Source organism: Pipistrellus kuhlii, unplaced genomic scaffold, assembly GCF_014108245.1.
Source record: "Pipistrellus kuhlii isolate mPipKuh1 unplaced genomic scaffold, mPipKuh1.p scaffold_m20_p_5, whole genome shotgun sequence".
Lineage (NCBI taxonomy): Eukaryota > Metazoa > Chordata > Mammalia > Chiroptera > Vespertilionidae > Pipistrellus > Pipistrellus kuhlii.
The window spans coordinates 65,587,509-65,608,492 of NW_023425551.1; the positions used below are offsets into that span (position 1 = coordinate 65,587,509).

Below are 20,984 nucleotides of genomic sequence, written 5' to 3' on the forward strand. Positions count from 1 at the left end.
GACAATGTTAAAATATGTACACAGATAATAATTTAATTAAAAAAATAAAAAATTAAAAAATAAACTTTCCTCATTGGGCATCAGCAAAAGCTTGTTAAAGGCAGTTTGACAGTCCTCGGTGCCTGAGTGTGCTGCTTACCTAGGTCTGCAGGCTTCACTGAGGCTTTTCCTTTCTGAAACACAGGGACGGGGCTGGGGAGACACCTGCCCAGGGCATATGGCAGGAGGTGCCTAGCAGGGCTCCTCACCGGGCTCATCTCTTAATTAACAACAATCAGGAATGTGAGGCTTAGTGTGGGATCCAGGAGAAAGTGGCAGGGCCACAATTCAAACCTGGCTGAAAGCCAGCACAGCAGGCCTCCCGCCTCCTGCCTCAGGCATTCTCTGGAACTTTCTGGTTATCATTTAGGTTTTAAAAACATCTGCCAACTTTGGATGAATATGTCTTACCTTCTTAACCACAGCAAGGACACTGAGATTTTTGTTGGTTTACGTGTCATTTTAAAAATATATAATACACGGTTTTTAATTATCTTTAAATTTTGTCTTGAAAGTAAAAGGTATAGTCGGCCAGTTACTAAAGAAATAATGCTTGAGCAAAAATATTGCAAAGACTTGCAGACATATGCAACTTCACAATGTCTTATTAGATTAAACGCATAGTTCCCACTTCTATCATCTTAACATCCAAATATAATATCCTCTTAAGTAAAAAGGGTCTGTCTCAAAAGTTCTTAGTTTCTATTGTTTTTGGATAGTGAGGAAAAGATGACCTACCAGATGTTACAACAATAAATATATTTTTGTAACCTTTCTAAATTCAAAACTGAACTTAAAGTAAATAAAATAGTGCTAATACTTCAGCATTATTTTAAACTATTTAAAATGAAGAACTCAAACATTATAATCAGACTCTATTGGGCCCATGGGTGAAAGAGTACCTCTGAAAAGAGAGGCCAGAGGCCAGGCTCCAATCCTGGCCTGTCCCTCACTAACCGGCTGAGGTGCTTCACCACTGTATCTCAATTCCCCCTAAAATAAATGCAATCATACCTACTATGGCAAGTTGAGCATAAATATATATCCTTCAACTTTATAGAACCAGCTTTGTGCCTTATTTCCTTGAGACAGCTCTGTTCCTAAGCACAGCCCAATACCTTACAAGTGCACATACTCTGAGTTGGGGTCTTCTGAAAGATTGCTCAAAGATGCTATTAACCACAGGAGTCATCCCTACTACAGAAAAATCCTCCAACAACAGGCCCTACAGATAGTGAGCTGTGGCACCAGCCATCTTTTAATTAAATCATGCAATGCCCATAACTGATGATCAATAGAAGAGTCAAGAAATAGCTAAAAAAAAAAAAAAAAAAAAAACAACAACAACAAAAAAAAAACCACCACACCCAGTTTTGACTAGACTCCCACCTCCCATATGAGCCCAACATCAGGTATAATCTAGACGAGTCATTCTGAGTTCAAAGAATCATTAACTGATTCTAGAATGAAAACACGGGTTTGGTGCTCATCAGTTCTTGCTTAGGCTACCGGCCTACTCCAGATCGTGGTTCTCAAAACTATTCTGGCAACAGCTGATGTGAAACAGGATCTGCCTGAATGCATGTTTAGACCAGAAACATTACTTGAAAATGAATGATCTCCCTCCTAGTCTTTGTTTAAAATATAGTTTTATTTAGTTCAGAGAGGAAGAAAGAGAGATTGAAACATCAATGGTGAGAGAGAATCATTGATCAGTTGCCTCTTGCACTCCCCTTACTAGGATCAAGCCTGCAACCCAAGCATCTGTGAGAATTGAACTATGACTTCCTGGTTCATAGGTCAACACTCAAACACTGAGCCACACCTGCAGGCCCTTTCTAGTCTTTCAGAATACAGCATCTTCAACTGAGACTTTGGGACAGTGCCCTCCCCTTCAAAGCAATCAATTCAAATGTCTTTGTATCTCTTACATCACCTAAAAAATAAAAAAATAAAAAAAGAATTCAGTGCTGAGAAATGTTGGATTTGAGCCCAATTCTGTGTGCTTCACAGGCCAAGCTCTTAATCATTAGGCCAAGAAAAACAAGGAACCAGAACTCCACATGCATTTATCAGCCTCTTCAGCTACAACATGACATCACAGGGACAAAAGGAAAGTGTCAGGTATTTCTAACACTTTTACAAATGTGACAAATATTAGACACTTGAGATATAATACGAAATTACTGAGCTTTAGTATCCCTAGTAATAGTGATATCAGCAGCTTACAATATGACACATTTTGTTATAAGTGCTTTACAAGAATGAACTTTATGGATGAGAAAACTATACACAGAGAGGGAACTTGAACTGTAAATGGCAAAGCAAGCACTCACTAAGGAATCTGCACTTTTTTAAAAAAATATATTTTTATTGATTTTACACAGAGAGGAATTGAGAGGGACAGAGAGTTAGAAATGTCAATGAGAGAGAAACATCGACCAGCTGCCTCTTGCACACCCCCCACTGGGGATGTGCCCGCAACCAAGGTACATGCCCTTGACTGGAATCGAACCTGGGACCTTTCAGTCCGCAGGCCGACTCTCTATCCACTGAGCCAAACCGGTCCCGGCGGGAATCCACTTTTAACCACTATATTCTGCAATTTCTTTCTTGAGTTAAGTCAACTTTGTGAATAGGCAATACATTAATATATATAAAGCAGAGTATACAGTGTTGGTTTTTCTCCCATTTTTGCCTCCATCTATCTGGTTTCCCACCACAGAGACCCTTCTCATGGGAAATCACCTTTTCTGTGAGTTGTTTCTGCATTAGGCAGACAATCAGGTATAGATAGTCTTAACCTCCTCCTTTTCACATGGAAGGTAGCATCCTATATACATCTGACACTGCTTTCCTCAATGAATAAATTTTTGTCTCACTTCTCACCTACACAGTATATATTTTTCACTGCCTACTCAGACCTTAATATTTTCAAACATTCCCGTTACAGCTATTTTACCCTTCAATTTTAATTTCTGGCAAGTTAAATTTCTATGCAACATTGCTGGAATGACCTCATCCTCCTCCCACAAAAAGACATGATTTTTCTATTCTTACTGTAACTCCCACCTTTTCTGCCAACAAATGGGTCAAAACAGAACCTAACAAGCTCTTGCAGGAAATGAGTGTGAGCCTTTTTTCTCAGCACACTAATGCCTACTGTCTTACACAGCTCATGATAGCAGGGGCAAAAGTGATACTCTTTTCTAAGTTCGAATGTAGGCCAACTGTAGTTTTAGGATTCTATTTCAGGGCCTGGGTGAGTAGTTATTTTAAAGAATTTACGTCTGTTCTCCACAATATTAAAAAAAAAAATTAATCCACATGGATAACCCCCCTCCCCTTTTGTGGTAGCCAAAATCATTAGGAAAGTAAAGAATAAAATAAATTAAGGTAGGCCAAGCAAACAAGTGATAGGATACTATAAAGCTATTAAAACATAAACTCTATTATAATTATGGCAATGATATTTAGGGAAGTCAATATTAATGGAGATAGGGGGAGTTGTTTACATTCATTATACTTCTGCTTTTTAAAAAATTAATGTTTTTTTGATTTTTAGAGAAAGAGGAAAGGAGAGGGAAAGAGACAGAAAGACTAATGAGAGAGAAGCATCTACATAGATGAGCTGCCTCCTCACACCCCTTGCTGGGGATAGAGCCTGGCATGTGCCCTGACAGAGAATCGAACAAGCAAACTATGGACCTCCTAGTGCGTAGGTCAACACTCATTTAACCCGCATGGGCCTGACTGTATTTCTGCTTTTTAAATACAAAATTAGTATTTAAGAAATACCTGGTTACATACTTTCTTATGGTGGCTTTGCTCCAGATATTTTTCTAATTTTTTAAAAAATAATACGTATTTTATAGAAACTCCCAGGCCTCACAAAAGAGCATTAAGTATGATTATAGTTTTCAAAAATATTTGTCTTTTTAGGAAGCCTGCACTAATACAATACAGGTAAACAGCCTAGCACAGGCCTAATCAGCAAGGGCCACATGGCTCAGTGAGTTCAAGGCTCCTGAAATTAAGGTGACCATGCCCAAGGATAGCAGTGACATTATCAGACCCACATGCTCTACTTCAATCTGCCAGTGAACCCTGGGGTATCAACTGGTTCTATTTCTACAACAAACTGTCATACTTAAAAGTTTATTGGTAATAACAATTTAATAACTGACAATTATGTTTGGGGTACTGTGTCAGTCTATTACTTGCATTTCTTCTCCTTTAAAAGGAATTTTTTTTAAAAAAAATGTTAAGATAAACAGAGTAGAGATGCTTAGACATATTTAGGCAAACTTATTTATTTATTTATTTATTTTAGGGTAATGGTTTCTTTATGGCGGAGGATGTGGAAACTCATGGAGACAGATGTACAAAGTAAAGACAGGGTGCAGGCTCCCAGACTGCCAGGGAGACTTCCCTGATGCTCAGGATTCCCCATGAGTCCCCAGTGGGGTTTTATCCCTCCCACCTGCACTGCCACTCCACATCACCCGCACATTTTGAAGGCTCTACTATGGGTACCAGGTGCAATTAACAGTCACAATGACCTCAGCACATTCCTTGTGAGTTGACACTACAGAGTATTTTCAATAAGAATAGATCAGCTCACTTTCTCAGGTATGCTACCATCCTTCAGCAGCAACAGGCTGCAGTTTGCCTGAAGTCCATACTTTTCTTTTATTCCTTGAGCCATACTTCACATAATATCAATATAAAACTCACCTTTTCAATGTGCACAGTTCAGTAGTTTTTAGTAGAGTCTCAAGATTGTGCCAACATCAGCACCACCTAATTCCAGAATTTTTTCACTACCCCAAAAGAAACTTCATGGACATCAGAAGTCATTCCTTATATAACCCCTTCACCCTTCACAACTGCTGCCAACCACTAACCTGGATTCTATCTCTATGGATTTGCCTACACTGGACATTTCATATATAATATAAGCCTTTCCTGGCTGGCTTCTTTTGCTTAATATATTTTCAAGGTCCATCAATGCCGTAGCATGTATCAGTACCTCATTACTTTATTTACTTACTAGAGGCCCTGTGCATGCACGTGGGGAGGAGTGGGATCCCTCAGCCCAGCTGGCACTCTCTCTAATCTGAGACCCCATCGGGGGATGTCCAACTGCCGGTTTGGGACATCCCTCTCACAATCCTGGACTGCTGGCTCCTAATCGCTCACCTGCCTGCCTGCTTGGTCGCTCCTAACTGCCCCCACCAGCCTGGTCACCCCATGCAGCCTGCTTGTTCAGTTGTTTGGTCATCCCTCACTAACCCCCCTGCCAGCCTGGTCATAGGCAGCCATCTTGTGAGAGTATGATGGTCAATTTGCATCACCTCTTTATTATAGGATTATTTATTTATTATTTTGAGAGCTAGAAGGAGGGAGGTATGGAGGGTGGAGAGAGAGAGAGATTTGTTGTTCTACATCAATTTGTTGTTCCACTCATTCATGCATTCATTGTTTGCTTCCTGTATGTGCTCTTATTGGTGATCAAATCTATAACCTGGGCATATCTGAATAACATTCTATGAGCTACCCAGCACACTGATGATCCCCAGGTATGTAACCATGTAGTACAGGGTGTGAACATAATGCTTTGCTGTGAGAAAAAGCAGAGCAATCAGCGTGAGGTTTCAAGTGTACAATTCAGTAACACATCATCTGCACACTGCATCATGTGACCATTGGCCCAAACAAAGCGCACTCCATCTCCCCTGTGCCCACCTGCACCTACCCTACCCCCTCCCTCCTTTCCCTCTGGCTGTCACCATGCTGTTGTCTGCGTCTGTGTGTTATGTATACGATTTTTGCTTAATCCCTTCACCTTCTTTCATCCAGCCCCCCAATCCCTCTCCCTCTTATTGGAGTCTTTTTAAATTATGGGGTGATTTAAAATTTTTTGGAATACCAAATACTGGTGTCTTGTTCACAAAACCATACTATCTGTGAGATGTTGTTTAGCCTGGTTAAATGCTCTAAGAAACTGTTGGGAATCCTTTGGGAAACTGAAGTATCTTTGCCTTGAGAAAAGTTAACTTTCAAATAATGATTTGCTTGGAGTGTACCATACCTGTGCACCTATGAGATTTCCCAACAATTCATCATTTCAACTCTCAAATATCTTTTCAGCACAATCTAGGAAACCAGCAGTGCCCCATCTTCTCCAGAGAGGAGGCTGTTCTTTGATTGTTTCTTTCTACTACACGCAAGCAAGCTGTTAACTTTAACATGCACAAATCTTGAATCCAACAGATAGAAGTCATAAATCTTTTGCTATGGCAGCAAATTATTAACCACTAGGAATAAAAAACTCTCTATTTTCATTTACTCTCACAGATTAACCTACTAAGAGTCATTTGATGCATTTACCTGTCAGCCCCACCCCATATTCTTACATTCTGGGTGATTATTCAGCATAAGATTCAAGCTCAAAGTGGAATTTTATTTTGGAAACAATCAGTATACACAAGACTACAACAGTAACAAGGGCTGATTAAGTCTAAGATCAAAACAAAACAAAAAAACCTACTATCCCTATTACTTGGTGGGAAATGCAGATACCAGAGAAATCTGGACATTGACAAAAACAGCTATGGATGTTATCAGAAAAGATGAGATTAAAAAAAAGGGATAAAATATTATAACATTCTAAAATGATTACTAATAACATTTTCCACTAAAATAGTACAGTGGAGAGTGAGAGGAGCACTCTGATTTAATAAGAAAATATTTTTCTCTCAAAACATTAAACCTTTTTAAAAAGAAACGAATTGGGATAGAAGATCAGGGAAAGGCCAAGAAAGGATGGGAGGAAAGGTACAAGGGAATTCTATTCCAGAGACCCTGAGGAGCAGGAGAAGGGCTGTGTCAGTCTGGGTATTTAAATGAGTAATACAAGGTGGGCAAAAGTAGGCTTACAGTTGTGAATATGGGAGTTTATTCTTGCATTATTATTTATTAATTTTTGCATTAAACTGTAAACCTTTTACCCCACCCTGTATATTAATTAGAAACGTATGAAACCTGACATAGCAAAAGGGAAGAGCAAGTGCATGAAACCTACAATAAAACACTCTTGTTTCCTCTGCAACTGATACCATGAACTCAGGGTGGACTTGGGACTTCTTGTCTCCCTCCCCTTCTCAGAGCTAAAGGGCATAATTATTACATATTTTTTAACTTCAGAGAGGAAGGGAGAGGGAGAGAGATAGAAACATCAATAATGAGAGAATTATTGATTGGCTGCCTCCAGCATGTCCCCTATTGAGGATCTAGCCTACAACCCAGGCATGTGTCCTGACTGGTAATCGAGCCATGACCTCCTGGTTCACAGGTCAACACTCAACCAGTGAGCCACTGGCAGGACTAAAGGAAGTAATTTTTAATCAGCAAGAAGTCTGCTGGCACAATGGTAAAACATCCATGTGAATCTTGGGGAAACATGGACTTGCTGGCTGAAACTGGGTTAGCCAATGGTCTTCTGCCTACACAGGAGGGAAAGTAAGAGAAATGTTGCAGAAAAGACATTTGTCAGATAAACTGTAATTCTCAAAAAGAAAGTTCCTGTTTTGTCTTAGAATTTAGGCAGGACAGGTAAACATAAGAAATCCTTTATGACAATAGGGGACACAAGTCCACCATTTGAGGCTAGCCATATGAGCTTTTATTTTAAGTGATTTAACCCACAGTATGTCCTAGAGCACATGTGTCAAACACAAGGCCCGCGGGCCAAATCCGTCCCGCCAGGCCTTGCAATGTGGCCCGCACCGCGCTGTCATCACTGCACTCTGCTGCGTTTCCATCACAATGACAGTTTATGACTGTTCAGTAAACCATTCAGCCCGAGATTTAGGCTGGATTTTAGATTTTGGCCCCTTCTCTGATTGAGTTCGACACCCCTATCCTAGAGGCATGGAAAAGATCTGCTAAGATAATTTAATTAAGTCATCTCTGGAAATGCAGAACAGAACATTTATTCATCGGCTTATATTGTATTTTCCTCAAAGGATTTATTTGTTGTCACGGCTGTCCTCCCCGACCTCGAAGTCACCACCATGGAAATGTCCCCATCACATCCCACCTCCCTCCCAGTTCTGTGCCTGCTCTCCAGACACACCACTCTCAGCCCCCATCCTCAGGGTGACAGCACACACACGGGCAGGCACCGCTGTTGTTCAGGGGACACTCTCTAAGTTCTCAATGGAGCCCTCCGTTGGCTTCCTTCCCCAACATGGTTTAACATTACCGAGAATGGAAGTTGCTAATAGTATTTACTCACCACCTACATGGCACATGGCACTTAGCTTAAATACTTCAGAATCCAACAATGTAAAGAGAATTTCCAAACAAGTTGGGTTTTTCACTAGTAACAAGTAGCAGCATCCTTTTCAAACATTAAAATGCAAGGGCAATTGGTTGCAAAAACACAGGAGGCTGGCTATGATCTTTCTTGAGGGTGAAAGTGAAGACTAAGTAAATGGCTTTCTGCGTAGAAAAATAAGAATTTAAAAGGGAAGGAGGGCGGAATGGATGATATAGGCTTCCTTTTGTCCTGATATACAGAAACATCCCCAAAAAAACTTACTTGCCAATGTTCTCGGGTAGGGACTGTAACGAGATGTCATTTACAGAAAGACATGTCAAGTTCTGTAATTCAGGGAAGCTTTCTGGTAATCTAAAACAAACAAAAAAGGTTGTTAATTTTTTAAAAAGTGTATATATAGTGTAAACTAAAGGTAATTAGAATGACCTCTTCTACATGCTAACTGAAATAACCTCAAACAGAAGGGTCACTTACCCTTTGAGACAGCATGGAGGGACCTGGAAAGTGTTATGCCAAATGAAATAAGCCAGTCAGAGAAAGACATGTATCACATGATTTCACTTATATGTGGAATCTAATGAACACAAAAAAACTGACAAACAAAACAGACCCAGAGACAGCGAAACATGCAACAGACAGATGAATTTCAGAGGAAAGGGGTAGAGGGGGAAGGAGGAAAAAGGGGACCTCTATAATACTTTTAACAATAAAGATAAATTTTAAAAAACTAAAACTGCTATGTTCATTAAATACTTAAATTTAAAAAAAAAAGAACTTCCAAAAAATTATATTATGCATAGCAAGTTTGCCTTGACTTCCTATATATGACACTTATAAGGAAAAAGAAAAAAAAAGTATAGGGCATGACAAGCACTTGTTGGTAGGGTGATCCAGAAAAAAATTAAACAGGAAAAAGTGCAGGCTTTAAGAATAAAGGAAGGGAAATGTGTGACTAATGAGTGCTGTATGAAAGAAATGATAGTCCCTGTAGCTAAGAGTAAAAAGACTATCGATTAGCAGAAAATAGAGAGAAAATCTAGCCCGCACAATTATAATGAAACACATGACAGCTTATAATGCCCATAGCAGAGCTATGAATTGCTTAGAATTGACTAGCTGACAGCCAACTATTACTTTCTTAATATTTTTCTTTTAATTTGACTTAAAATGCCAATCACTTAAGATAATTACGCTTCATTATGTTATACACAAAAGGACATTTTTCATACTTCTCTTAAACTCCACCGAATAGCAAGGTTTCAAAATAAACTATAAACTTAGAAAGAAAGTTTACTTTCAATATTTCTATGGTTACCAGTACTTAGGGAGGGGGGGAACCCATTTGAAGGCAGAAAAATCTCATTGCATCTAAAATGATGATTCTTCTATATAAGTCAAAGGTAGACAACAAACCATATAACTTTGGGGGGAGGGAGGGAAGAAGACTTGCTTTAGATAGTCTCTAGATTAGAATCTTCCATTTTTTTCCTTCCAGATTCCTTTTTTGAAAAGCAAATACTAAGTTACTACTTGACATTTTATACTGATAATTCCAAACTTCAACACCAAACCCACGCCCTGCAAGATAAGAGTATTAACTGGAATGTTCATAATCACTGACATACATTCTTGGTAATGATTTTTACAAAGCTGAAGCCTCTTCCATAGTGTAACAGAAATACATTTTTCATTAAAAATTTTTATTTATTTCGATTATAATGATGCAACTTATCTTTTTTGCCTGAGTTTTTAACCAGAAAATATATCATTTTAAAATTAGCTAAAATGACCTTAAATATAATAAAGATTAGTTTTTAAATGGACGGTTTGCTTTTTCCTATCTGTTAACATTAAGAGCCAAACTAGATGATGTACTAAGGAAGCACAGACTGAAGGCTAGGAGAAAGGAATTATAGTCTGAGATGCCACTCAGGGGCTTCATGATCTCCTAAGGTCATTTAAATCAGCAGTCGCCAACTGGTGGTCCACAGTCCATGAGGTCCAAAAGGTTGGCGAAGGCTGACTTAAAATTTTTGAGCTTAACTTTATTTTGCCATAAGATAAGTAGGCCAAGCTAAATAATGTTTATAATCCTTTTAACTCACAAATATCTTAATTCTTAAAACAGTGCACCTGCCAAATTAAAAGGGCTTTACTTTAAGAAACTTGCCAAAGATGAGACCAGGGAAAAGCCCAATAAATCTTCACACAGTGTGGGTGTGTGCCAGGAACGAGAGTTTTAAGATAATGGTAAAGTCCTATGTCAGCAGACATTAGAAAAGGAAAGCTAGAGAAGTAGAAAAGAGGATTAAGCAATCAAATGGTTAAAAAAAAAAAAAAAGGGTAGCATAATGAATATTTCCCAGCTTCCTAACTCTACTAACTTGCCTGAGGGATAAATAGCTTAGTGAGTTCAATAAACATTTACTGAATGCTTGCTCCATTTCAGAAATTATAGTTGGGTTGAAAATATATCGACAAATAATAGAGGAACACAAGTCAGCTTTCTCAGTCTAGTCCTGGAGTCTTGGTCAAAGAAAAGAACTTAAATGTAAATGTCAAGTGTTATGAAATAAGTATGCACAGAGGACTATGGAAGACCAGAGGGGGAGGGGACTGTGGGGATTAATCAAGACATGATACTCCAGCTGTTCCTAAAGGAGGGTGAAAGGGTTGGCATCATTCAAAAGAGAGAGGTGTGAAATGGATGGCCTTGGAGCACTTTATTGCAGCAGAGCATGATGTCTGGCACAGGCAACTGAGGGCAATGAAGATGGAAAGAGATCAAGGTCAGAGAGGGTTCGGGAGAAGGCAGAGCAAATCAAGGAGCCCGGACTCTGTCTTACAGGAACAGGAGCTAAAGGTTTAAAGAAGAGGAACAACTGCATGGAAGATGGTTAAGAAAGAGGTAAGGCTCGGCATAGTGATTAATTGGAAAGCAATTAGATTACAGCTTACTAGATTACTATTTCCCATAAAAATAAATAAATGCTAGTAGTGACTTCCTCACTGAAATTCAAACAGGGGAAGCCAGAAATATTTTTTAAAACATATTTACTTCTTGAAAATTTGCAAATATGGAAAAAACAAAATTAAAGAGGGCATTCCCCCATCATTCCACACCCAAGAAGTCCCAAGCAATTTTGAAATGGGTGAGACAAATCCCAAATTTTAATTTAATCTTGATCTTCCTATATCCCTTTTTTCTAAAAGGGAGGAGGCGGGGAGGAGCACAGGAAGGAGATGAAAGGGGAAAGTATCTTTCGCCTGAGGTTACTTACATAGTCATGAAAAACCTTAGAAATGGACCCATCTGGCCCAGAGAAACCTCTGGACGGACTCTCGAGGACTGTGTATGCATTGCTGTGTGGGTGCACAGGTGCTTGGAAGCCAGTGGTCAGTGGGCTCACAACTGAGCCGAGAGCCACAGTGAAGGGCTCACAATAGCACCACTCGGCTACACCCAGGACGGGCAAAGGTGGCTTTATGTGGAAGACTAAACCCAAAGAAATCCTCACAGCTATTGCTAGACTATGGAAATAATGGTGTCAGGAGAGTTGTTTTCAAACAAACAAACAAACAAACAAGATACTAAATATGTTTTGTTCCTGGAGTGGAAAAATATCTCTAATAGGACTTCTCCCTGGGTATCTATGCAGTAAGCTCTAAGGGAGTTTAGAACTCCCTTATCTTGTGGGATAAGATGGATCAATAGAGGATTTATAAACTACTCCAACTCTTATACTGCTTCAGAAATACACTCCTCGCTCCTGTTTTGGCACTCCAGCATGTATCCCCCAAATCCTCTAGCACCTTCTGTGTTCCATCAATAGCACAATGTACCTTCCATTCTACAGTGCTATTTACAAATGAATGTCTGTGAAGGTTAAGCATCCCTGATAAAGACAGCCTCCACCCAGGCATCCTCGCTAAGATGGGTAACCTGGTTATGTTCTTTGCTTGGTTCTCCAAAAAAGACATCCTTAGTACTAGACCCACAAAGCTTACCTAGTCAGTGGGTTTCCACTGAAGTCAGCTATCTGTAGTGCTTTACAGAATGAGATGCTTTCTGGAATTTCAGGAATATCTGTAGGAGAAAACAAAAATCTATAATTTACCACCATTGTTAACAATTTTCATCATCAGGCCTAAGAGAATATCTAAAAATTATGACCTCTATTCAAATGTGATATGAATTTCTAAAGTATTTTTCTCCATTCATTTTATATTTGCTTTTCTAATTGAAGATAATATGCTTTATAACAGAAGCACATTAAAGAAAATATTAAAAACAACAACAAACATCAAGTGCCATCACCATCAAAGTCACTGATAGACCTAGCCGGTTTGTCTCAGTGGATAGAACATCGACTTGCAGACCCAAGGATCCCGGGTTCGATTCTGGTCAAGGGCACACACCTCAATTGCAGGCTTCTCCCCAGCCAGGATCCTGGTCAGAGCACATGCAGGAGGCAACCAATCGATGTTTTTCTCTCACACTGATATTTCTATATTTCCCTCCCTCTTCTACTCTCTCTAAAAATCAAAGTACCCTCAGGTGAGGGTTAAAAAAAAAGTCACTGAAACATTCTGTTGTAATTCCCATTAGGCTTTCCCCTTTATGTTTTCATATGACCATCACAGCACAAAGATTTTAAAGTATGCATTTTTTAATTAATATATTTTCTTCTGGCTATAAACATAACAATTTGAAAAATAAAGAGAATTCCAACAAAGAAAATAAAAACCACCAACATTCCCATCACTTGGAGATATTTTATTCTGATGAATTGCTTTAGTTGTCATACACACACACACACACACACACACACACACACACACACAATATGTGTATTTAAATAAATTATATTTCAAAACACTGGGTTTGTGCTGATTTGTTATTTTCACTTTACCTTATTTTATAAACTTTTCCCCATTATTATTTTTTCAAATAGTTTGTCATTCTTAACAATAAAATCAATCCCCCATTTTTGGACATTTGTTTCCAAGTTCCTAATGTTATAATGATATATGTCCATTTCTGATTATTTCTTATGCTAAGATCCCAAAAGGGTAATTATTGTGTCAAAGGAATTAACATCACTACAGCATTTGATAAATATTGATAAATTCCTTTATAGGGAGGCAAAATATACTTATTTATATTCCTATCAGTACCAAGTGCCCAATACAATATCTCTCCCCTTCTTTTCTTTCTCTTACATTTTATTTATTTTTTAATGTATTTTATTGATTTCAGAGAGGAAGGGAGTGGGAGAGACTGAAACATCAGTGATGAGAGAGAATCATGGATAGGACACCTCCTGAACATCCCACACCGGGGATCAAGCCCACAACCCAGGTATGTGCCCTTGACTGGAATCGAACCATAACCTCCTGGTTCATAGGTCCACGCTCAACCATGCCGGCTAGGCCTTTCTCTTACATTTTAAAAAATGCCAATTTTATTGGTAAAACAGTCTGGTAAATTTTTGTTATTTTGTTTTATATTCCTTTTATTACTAATAAAATGGAATATTCCCCCCCATTTTTAATGGTAACTAAATATTGTGATTTTGATATGATCAAAATTGTTTTCTTTTTTAATTCCATTTTCTTATGGTATACAACCTAAGGCTGTAGCTTTTAGGGCTTTAATAGCTTAGTTCATAGCATTTAATGTCAATAATACAAGGGCTAAAATAGAAAAGTTTCTCCTGGTCCCATGCTTCTTCCACCAGCTTGACAAACACAAGCTAAGCAAAAACATACCTAATATTCCTAAATTGGGGGTGGCAGGGAAAAATAAAGGAAAAAATGGACACTTTGGTCCAACAACCGCAAATTAATCAGAAGCTGCATAAAAACTTTAAGTTCAAATTTAAAAGTCAAAAACATTTAAATATGTGGGAGCATTTTCTTCACACTGTTCTCTGCCTTGCATGGTCATATATGGCAGTGAAGAATACCAGTAAACAGTATGACACTAGTTTCATAAATACAATAGCAAAATACACTGAGTGGCCAGATTATTATGATATCTGAGCACATAATAATCTGGCCACTCAGCAAATATATGTATTAGAGGCCCAATGCATGAATTCATGCATGGGTGGGGATTGACCAGCCTGGCCAGGGGGAGGGGACATGGGCAGTGGGCCGACCTGCCTAATGGTCAAACTCCTGGTTGAGGGGACAATTTGCATATTAGCCTTTTATTATATAGTATATACACTGAGTGGCCAAATTATTATGCATTCAGAGATCATAATAATCTGGCCACTCAATGTATATAGCTTATCCACAGCTGAGTCTAGAATGGATCTTTAACACTCAAACATTTGTGGGCCCCAAAGTACAAACACAATAGTAAACCCTTTACACACATTCCCTTATTTAATCTCAACATAAATTAATTTATAAATAATTGTACAAAATGGACACTAAGGCTCAGAAAGATGAAGTGACTTGCCCGTTGTTACAGGCTAACTTCAGTGAGATCACGGCACTGTCATGTTTAAGAATGAATGAACACACATGACCCCTTGCAGGATGAGCCCTGTGATCTATCTGTGTCAGTGAGGCCAGGACACGCCATGCTTGCCTGACCTAGAAGGTGCTGATTGGCCTGTACGTTCCATAGCAGTCCCTCATCTGCCACTACTCCAGGCCCCGAAGAGTTCTTTAAAAGACTGAGAAAAGATTAGAAAACTGTGGTACAATGGAATACTATGCTGCTGTAAAAAAAGAAGAAGGAATTCTTACCATTTGCAACAGCATGAATGGAACTGGAGAGCATTATGCTAAGTGAAATAAGCCAATCAGAGAAAGATAAATATCACGTGATCTCACTCATTTGTGGAATATAATGAACAACATAAACTGATGAAAAAAATAGAACCAGAGTCATAAAAGCAGCAAACAGACTGTCCAACCTATGAGAAAGCAGGGGGAGGGGGAGGTGAGGAGGTAAGAGATCAACCAAAGGACTTGTATACATGCTACATGCATACGAGCATAACCAATGGACACAGACAGTAGGGGGTGAGGGCATGTGCTAGGGGTTGGGGACAGCATGGAGAGGTCAATGGGGGGGAAAGGAGATTTAAGTAATACTTTAAACAATAAAGAATTTCTTTAAATAAATTAAAAATAAATGACCAAGAAAAGAGGTGTAGATGTTGCACCAGTCCCTCACAGATGCCAAGGAAGAAGACCAAGGGGGACACTAGAATACAAATTTTACATCAGCTTGCTGCTCTATCCACAAAGAAAGAAGTCAAGTATATCAGTCGGGTAGAAATCTTTAATATCTCTCAGAACATCAGAAATATCACTGAAACTTAGAAAGACGGGCCTACCAAGGGAACATGTGAATACTGACTATAGGAAACTCTGGTAGGGGTTAGTCTGGCATTTGGGGATCTGAGGATAACAATAACAGAAAAATGGCCTAAGAATACTCATTAGAGAAGTTAGGTTCACAGGAAAGGAAGGCATTCCCTCCTTAGGCTAACCTGTTTATAATCATAGAAGGAGCATATCAGCAAATATAATAGTATATAGGTCTCCTGAACAAAGGTCATTTCTTTCTACCATATGCATGTTCCTAATTTGACCAAAAAGAATAAATTTTCCTGTAAAAAGTAAGAGCTTTAGACAAGGAAGGTAACAGGATGGTTTGAAGAGTCCTGATTACTGGTTTACCTTAGGTTACTAAAGATAATATTAGGTCTAGTAATAATTAATGTCGCTTTCTAATACTTTTTTAAATCGAATTTATTTAAACAATACAACAAAATTTAATCAACAATATAGTTGCCGTTGTTTTCTACTACTTGTGCCCAACGCTCAGGAAGCATTTTAATCCCTCTGTTGTAAAATTCTTGTGATTTTGATGCAAAAAATTCGGTCAATGCATTTTTGAGGCATTCTTCATTATTAAATTTTTTTCCAAGAAGAAAGTTTTGCAAAGAACGAAACAAATGGTAATCGGAAGGGGCAATATCAGGAGAATATGCAGGTTGAGGGAGAACTTCCCATTCCAACTGGCGCAGTTTTTCAGCAGTGATTCTTGCAGTATGCGATCGTGCGTTATTGTGGTGAAGAATTACGCCCTTCCGATTAATCAGCACGGGTTCTTTTTCTCTTAAAGCTTGGGCTAACCTTTCCAATTGGGCACTATACACTGCACTTGTAATGGTTTGGTTAGATGGTAAAAGTTCATAATGAAGAATTCCTTTAAAATTCCACCAAACACACAACATCACTTTTTTCGCATGCAAGTCAGGTTTTGGCGTGGGCTGTGGAGCCTCATTTTTGTCCAACCATTGAGGCCGCCTTTTCAAATTAACATACAGCACCCATTGTTCATCTCCGGTAACCATTTGCTCTAAAAACGGCAAATGGTTTTGACGAGAGAGGAGTGAACTGCAAATTGTGACTCTTTGATTACAGTTGTTGTCGATCAACTCATGAGGAACCCATTTTCCAAACTTTTGGACTTTGCCAAGTGCATGCAATTGATTGGAAATTGTTTTTTGTGAACAATTTAAAGTTGTCACAAGCTCTTGTTGGGTAATTTGAGGATTTTGCACCAAAAGAGCTTGAAGAGCTTCTTGATCAAAATTGGACACACGGCCTCGACCACTCTTGTCATCTAACAAAAAATTTCCCTCGCGAAATTTCTCAAACCAACGCTGGAATTTTCTGGCGCTAACTGCATCTTGACCAAGAGCACTACAGATGTTTTTTGCAGCCTCACTTGCTTTTCTTCCTAATTGGAACTCGTAAAGCATGCAGTGCCGAATATGCTCTTCATCCGCCATCTTCTTAGCCCTAGTTTTGCAACAAAAACCAAACCAAACACAAACTTTTTCAAGCAAAACTTGTTAATTGCACTTCACACGTTCTGTAGATACCACGTGTTTGAAGGTTATGTCAATACAAGTCAACGCCAAGCAAGATTTTAAACGAATGTTTAAAAACGACATTAATTATTACTAGACCCGATAAAATAGACAACTAAGAAAGAGGAATATCTATTTATCCTTAAATACTCAGCTAAAATGTCACATCCTCCAGGACACTTTCCTTGAGCACCAAGATTACGTTGATTCCCCTGAACTCAAGTCCCTCGGGCTACACCTTATAAGATGATCTATTACAGTTTTAATTAAATAATTGGTGACTGTCAACCTCCCTTACTGAACTCTAAGCTCATTGGGAAGAAAGACCATATTGTCCATATCTCCATTTCCCCAAAGCTGACACAGTATTAAGCATAAGCAAGCTATATAGATACTGAATAAATGAGAAACTAACATTTCTAAAACTCTGCAAGGACACTCCCCCTCTCTCAGTTGAGTCATGAAATATCCTTATAGGATAGGTATTATTTATATTTTATTGTTAAGAAAATTGCTTACTCCAAGATCTTTTATAAGAGAAGTTACAAGGCTTGTAGGTTATTGCCAGCTGAAATCCCCTTTAACTGATTTCTAAATGTTTTTCTAAGGACAAATTGAGCATTAAAATTAAATATATGAAAAAATTATACAAATAGATCTATAATATATATATATTTTTATATATGTATATATGTATGTATATACATAATTTTTATATACCGTATTTTCCAGCGTATAAGACGACCCCCTAATTTTACAGTTAAAACATAGGTTTAGGCCTATATTCGCTGTATAAGACTACCCCCCTCTTCAAAGAAAAGACTTACTTTGCCGTCAAGATCTGCAGGTAATTTTTGTGCAATTTTGGTCTTTTGCCCCCGATTTTCGGTTGACTTTTTTTCGTTTCAAAAGTCGTCTTATACGCCGGAAAATATGATATGTATAATGTAGTTCAAGCTATTACCAGTAAGGGACCAGGCCCAGAGCAGATTTGCCTCAGGTAGTGTATGGGTTCTTCACACAGGAAAGATTTCACAGTATGATCCAGGTAATTATGAAAGTACATTTATCAAAGCTGGAGATAGTGGAACAAGAAAGACCCAGAAGCAACAGGAGAGAGACTAGGCAGAGCTGCTTTGGCTCTCTCAAAACATTATGGAAAAGGAAGGAGCAGCCATAGTTAATTTGGCTCAGTGGATAGAGCATCAGCCTGTGGACCAAAGGATCCCAAGTTCAATTCCAGTCAAGGGAACATACCATGGTTGCATGCTCCTCCCCAGCCTAGGCCTGGTTGGGGCTTATGCAGGAGACAACCAATCGATGTGCTTTTCTCACATCAATATTTCTGTCTTCCCCTTTCTCTTCTACTCCCTAAATAATAAATGGAAAAATGTCCTTGGGTGAGTATAAAAAAATAAAAAGAAAGAAAAGAAGAGAGCAAAGGCAAGACTACCATCAGCTCACTGGAGAGTCAGAGAAAAGGGAGCCTTGGGAACAGGTTAGCCTAGGACAAACTGCTACTGCCCATTGCTCCCCTGGTGTAAGTCTCCTGGGGTCCCTTACAATTTAGGACACGCATGCCCGTGGGGGAAGAGGGAGAAGGGAAAAATGCAGGCACGCTCCGGGGAGGGAGAGCGTGGGCTTAGACCTTTGTTTTGAGGTTTTTTAAAGGCTGGGAATTTAGGAATGGTCTTAGGTGAGGATCTCAACAGAATGTTCATCAGCTTTTCCAGGTGTGCCCTTTCAGGGTCATGGTCTCTACTGATTGGTCAGCACAAGGCAAGGGTCATTAGTCATTGCAGTTGGTTCTGGGGTCACCCACCTGGCTTTTCTGAGCCTGGAACTGAAATACAACTGAGGCCTAGACATTATCTCTAGGCAATAAAGGTCAGGGGTCCAAGTTGCAGGATCGGAGATATGAAAGGTCAGGAGGCCCAACCCATATGACCAGCAATATGCCAGAGGAGGAAAAGCCACCCTGAGAAGAGGTCCAGCACCAGATTTGCCCAGTGCTAGGCACTTGGGGCTTTCCACCCTGGTGACCTTCTGTATCTGGCTGTAAATTACTTGGCCAGTTTGTTCAGCTATCTGTTCTCAGTTTCCCCATTCCACTTGCCAAGAAATTTTCCTAGCTTCTTACTATCCTGCCTTAAAGCTTCTACATAAGGTTAAAAAAAAGTAATCATATTTTTCATTAACTTAAACTGGCTTTGACTCATGTAAGTGCAAAAATAAAAACATGAGATTTAATAGGTACAAAATATCTGAAAATGATTATAAAATTAAATAATTTTTCCCTATAACTTCTTAAGATAGTCTTTAATTCAGACCTACTCTAAGCTATCATTATTTCTCAATCAAAATTGCTTTGAATTAGTGAGATGTAGTTATACTTTAAAAATAAATGTACCAAATCTGTAGTTTACCAATATAACCCAGCTGGTATACAGGAAATAGATAATCAGCCCTAAACCTTCCATTCAAAAACCTTTTTCAACACCACCAGAAAGACAACAGTCTTGGCTCCATTAGCCCACTGGCTTCTCAGACAGAATGTAACTTTCACCACAGATCCTGTCATTGAAAAGGTGATTTTTAAGAACATTCCCTACCCTTCCTGGCATTGTATTCTTTTCTCCGCACCATTTCTAACACATCAAGCTAAGATTCCACCTTCGCCTTTCCTACCCTCAAGCAGGTAACACACGGGCTTAGCCTAGATGCTTTTACTACCAGGAATCAGGGCTCTCTTCTCACAAGGCCCAGAACCCTCAAGGTGAACCAGACCTTTGTCTGAAAAACTGTTGCCATTTTAGGGCCCCTGTTGTGATTGGATCGAGTGACCTCAGCTCTTGCACATCTGTGTGGGTTTAGAAACCTCCAGGGCCCCTCCTTCGAGGAGTGCGCACAGACTGCCTGTTTATGATCCTAGCTCCGTGCGGAGGGCAGTAATTTCTTTTGGGGTAAATCACTCACTGGCATTTATTCTTGTTCTATATAAATAGTGCCTCTTCTCCTGGGCTCAAGGCCTACCTGATGTTAACAAGTTATAATACTAGACTCTCTCCACCTATTTCAGGAGGCAGTTGGTTAGGAATTAACAACATAGAAGGGAGCAAAACTGGCTGAACCTGATTAAGTCGGGAAGCTACAGCTTCACATACACCCCAGGGGACTACGGAATCCTCTGCCAAAGGGACATTAATCCCCAGGCAGGCAGGAAAGACAGGCTTTGCAATCTCCCAGGGGGACAACCAGCCCGTTAGCCTGGATTACCGAGGAAGGACAGTGAGGGGGTTGCAGGCTCAGAAGCCAACATGGAGAGCAGGAGGCAGTCCTTCTGCTAAGTGCTTAGGCAATAGAAGCCAGGTGATGAGACAAAACTATGAGGCATACCCAGTAGGAGCCTAACTGGCAAGCTTAAAGGGGAAAGACAAAACCTGAGAAAATCTGGGGGAAAGACTGGCTAGGAGAATGGCATGCAACCCCAAAAGATCCAGGAAAGGGACTGGGTAGTGTGAAAGATAGCCTGCTCTCATCCAAGCCAAAGGAAAGGCAATCAAGACTTAACATAGGCACGAGGCTCTTGCAGCCACATGGGCTGGGTGGGAGCATTGACTGTGCTGGTCTATTGGAGCCTGGGATGCTGGGCTAATGGCATGGCAGCTCCGAGTCCTGGTTACCCCCTG

General features: G+C 39.4%; 1 protein-coding gene across 5 annotated transcripts in view; it reads right to left on the bottom strand.

Annotated features, from left to right (window-relative positions):
- The window catches only part of LRRC1 (leucine rich repeat containing 1), a 127,074-nt gene that overhangs the window by 34,123 nt on the left and 71,967 nt on the right, over positions 1 to 20,984 (bottom strand). For all 5 annotated transcript variants that reach the window (XM_036415411.1, XM_036415412.2, XM_036415413.2 and 2 more), the window contains exons 3-4: positions 12,395 to 12,473; positions 8,648 to 8,737 (exon numbers count right to left, since the gene is read on the bottom strand). In XM_036415411.1, the coding sequence (XP_036271304.1) occupies positions 8,648 to 8,737; positions 12,395 to 12,473 (169 nt within the window). The remainder of the gene's footprint in view (positions 1 to 8,647; positions 8,738 to 12,394; positions 12,474 to 20,984) is intronic.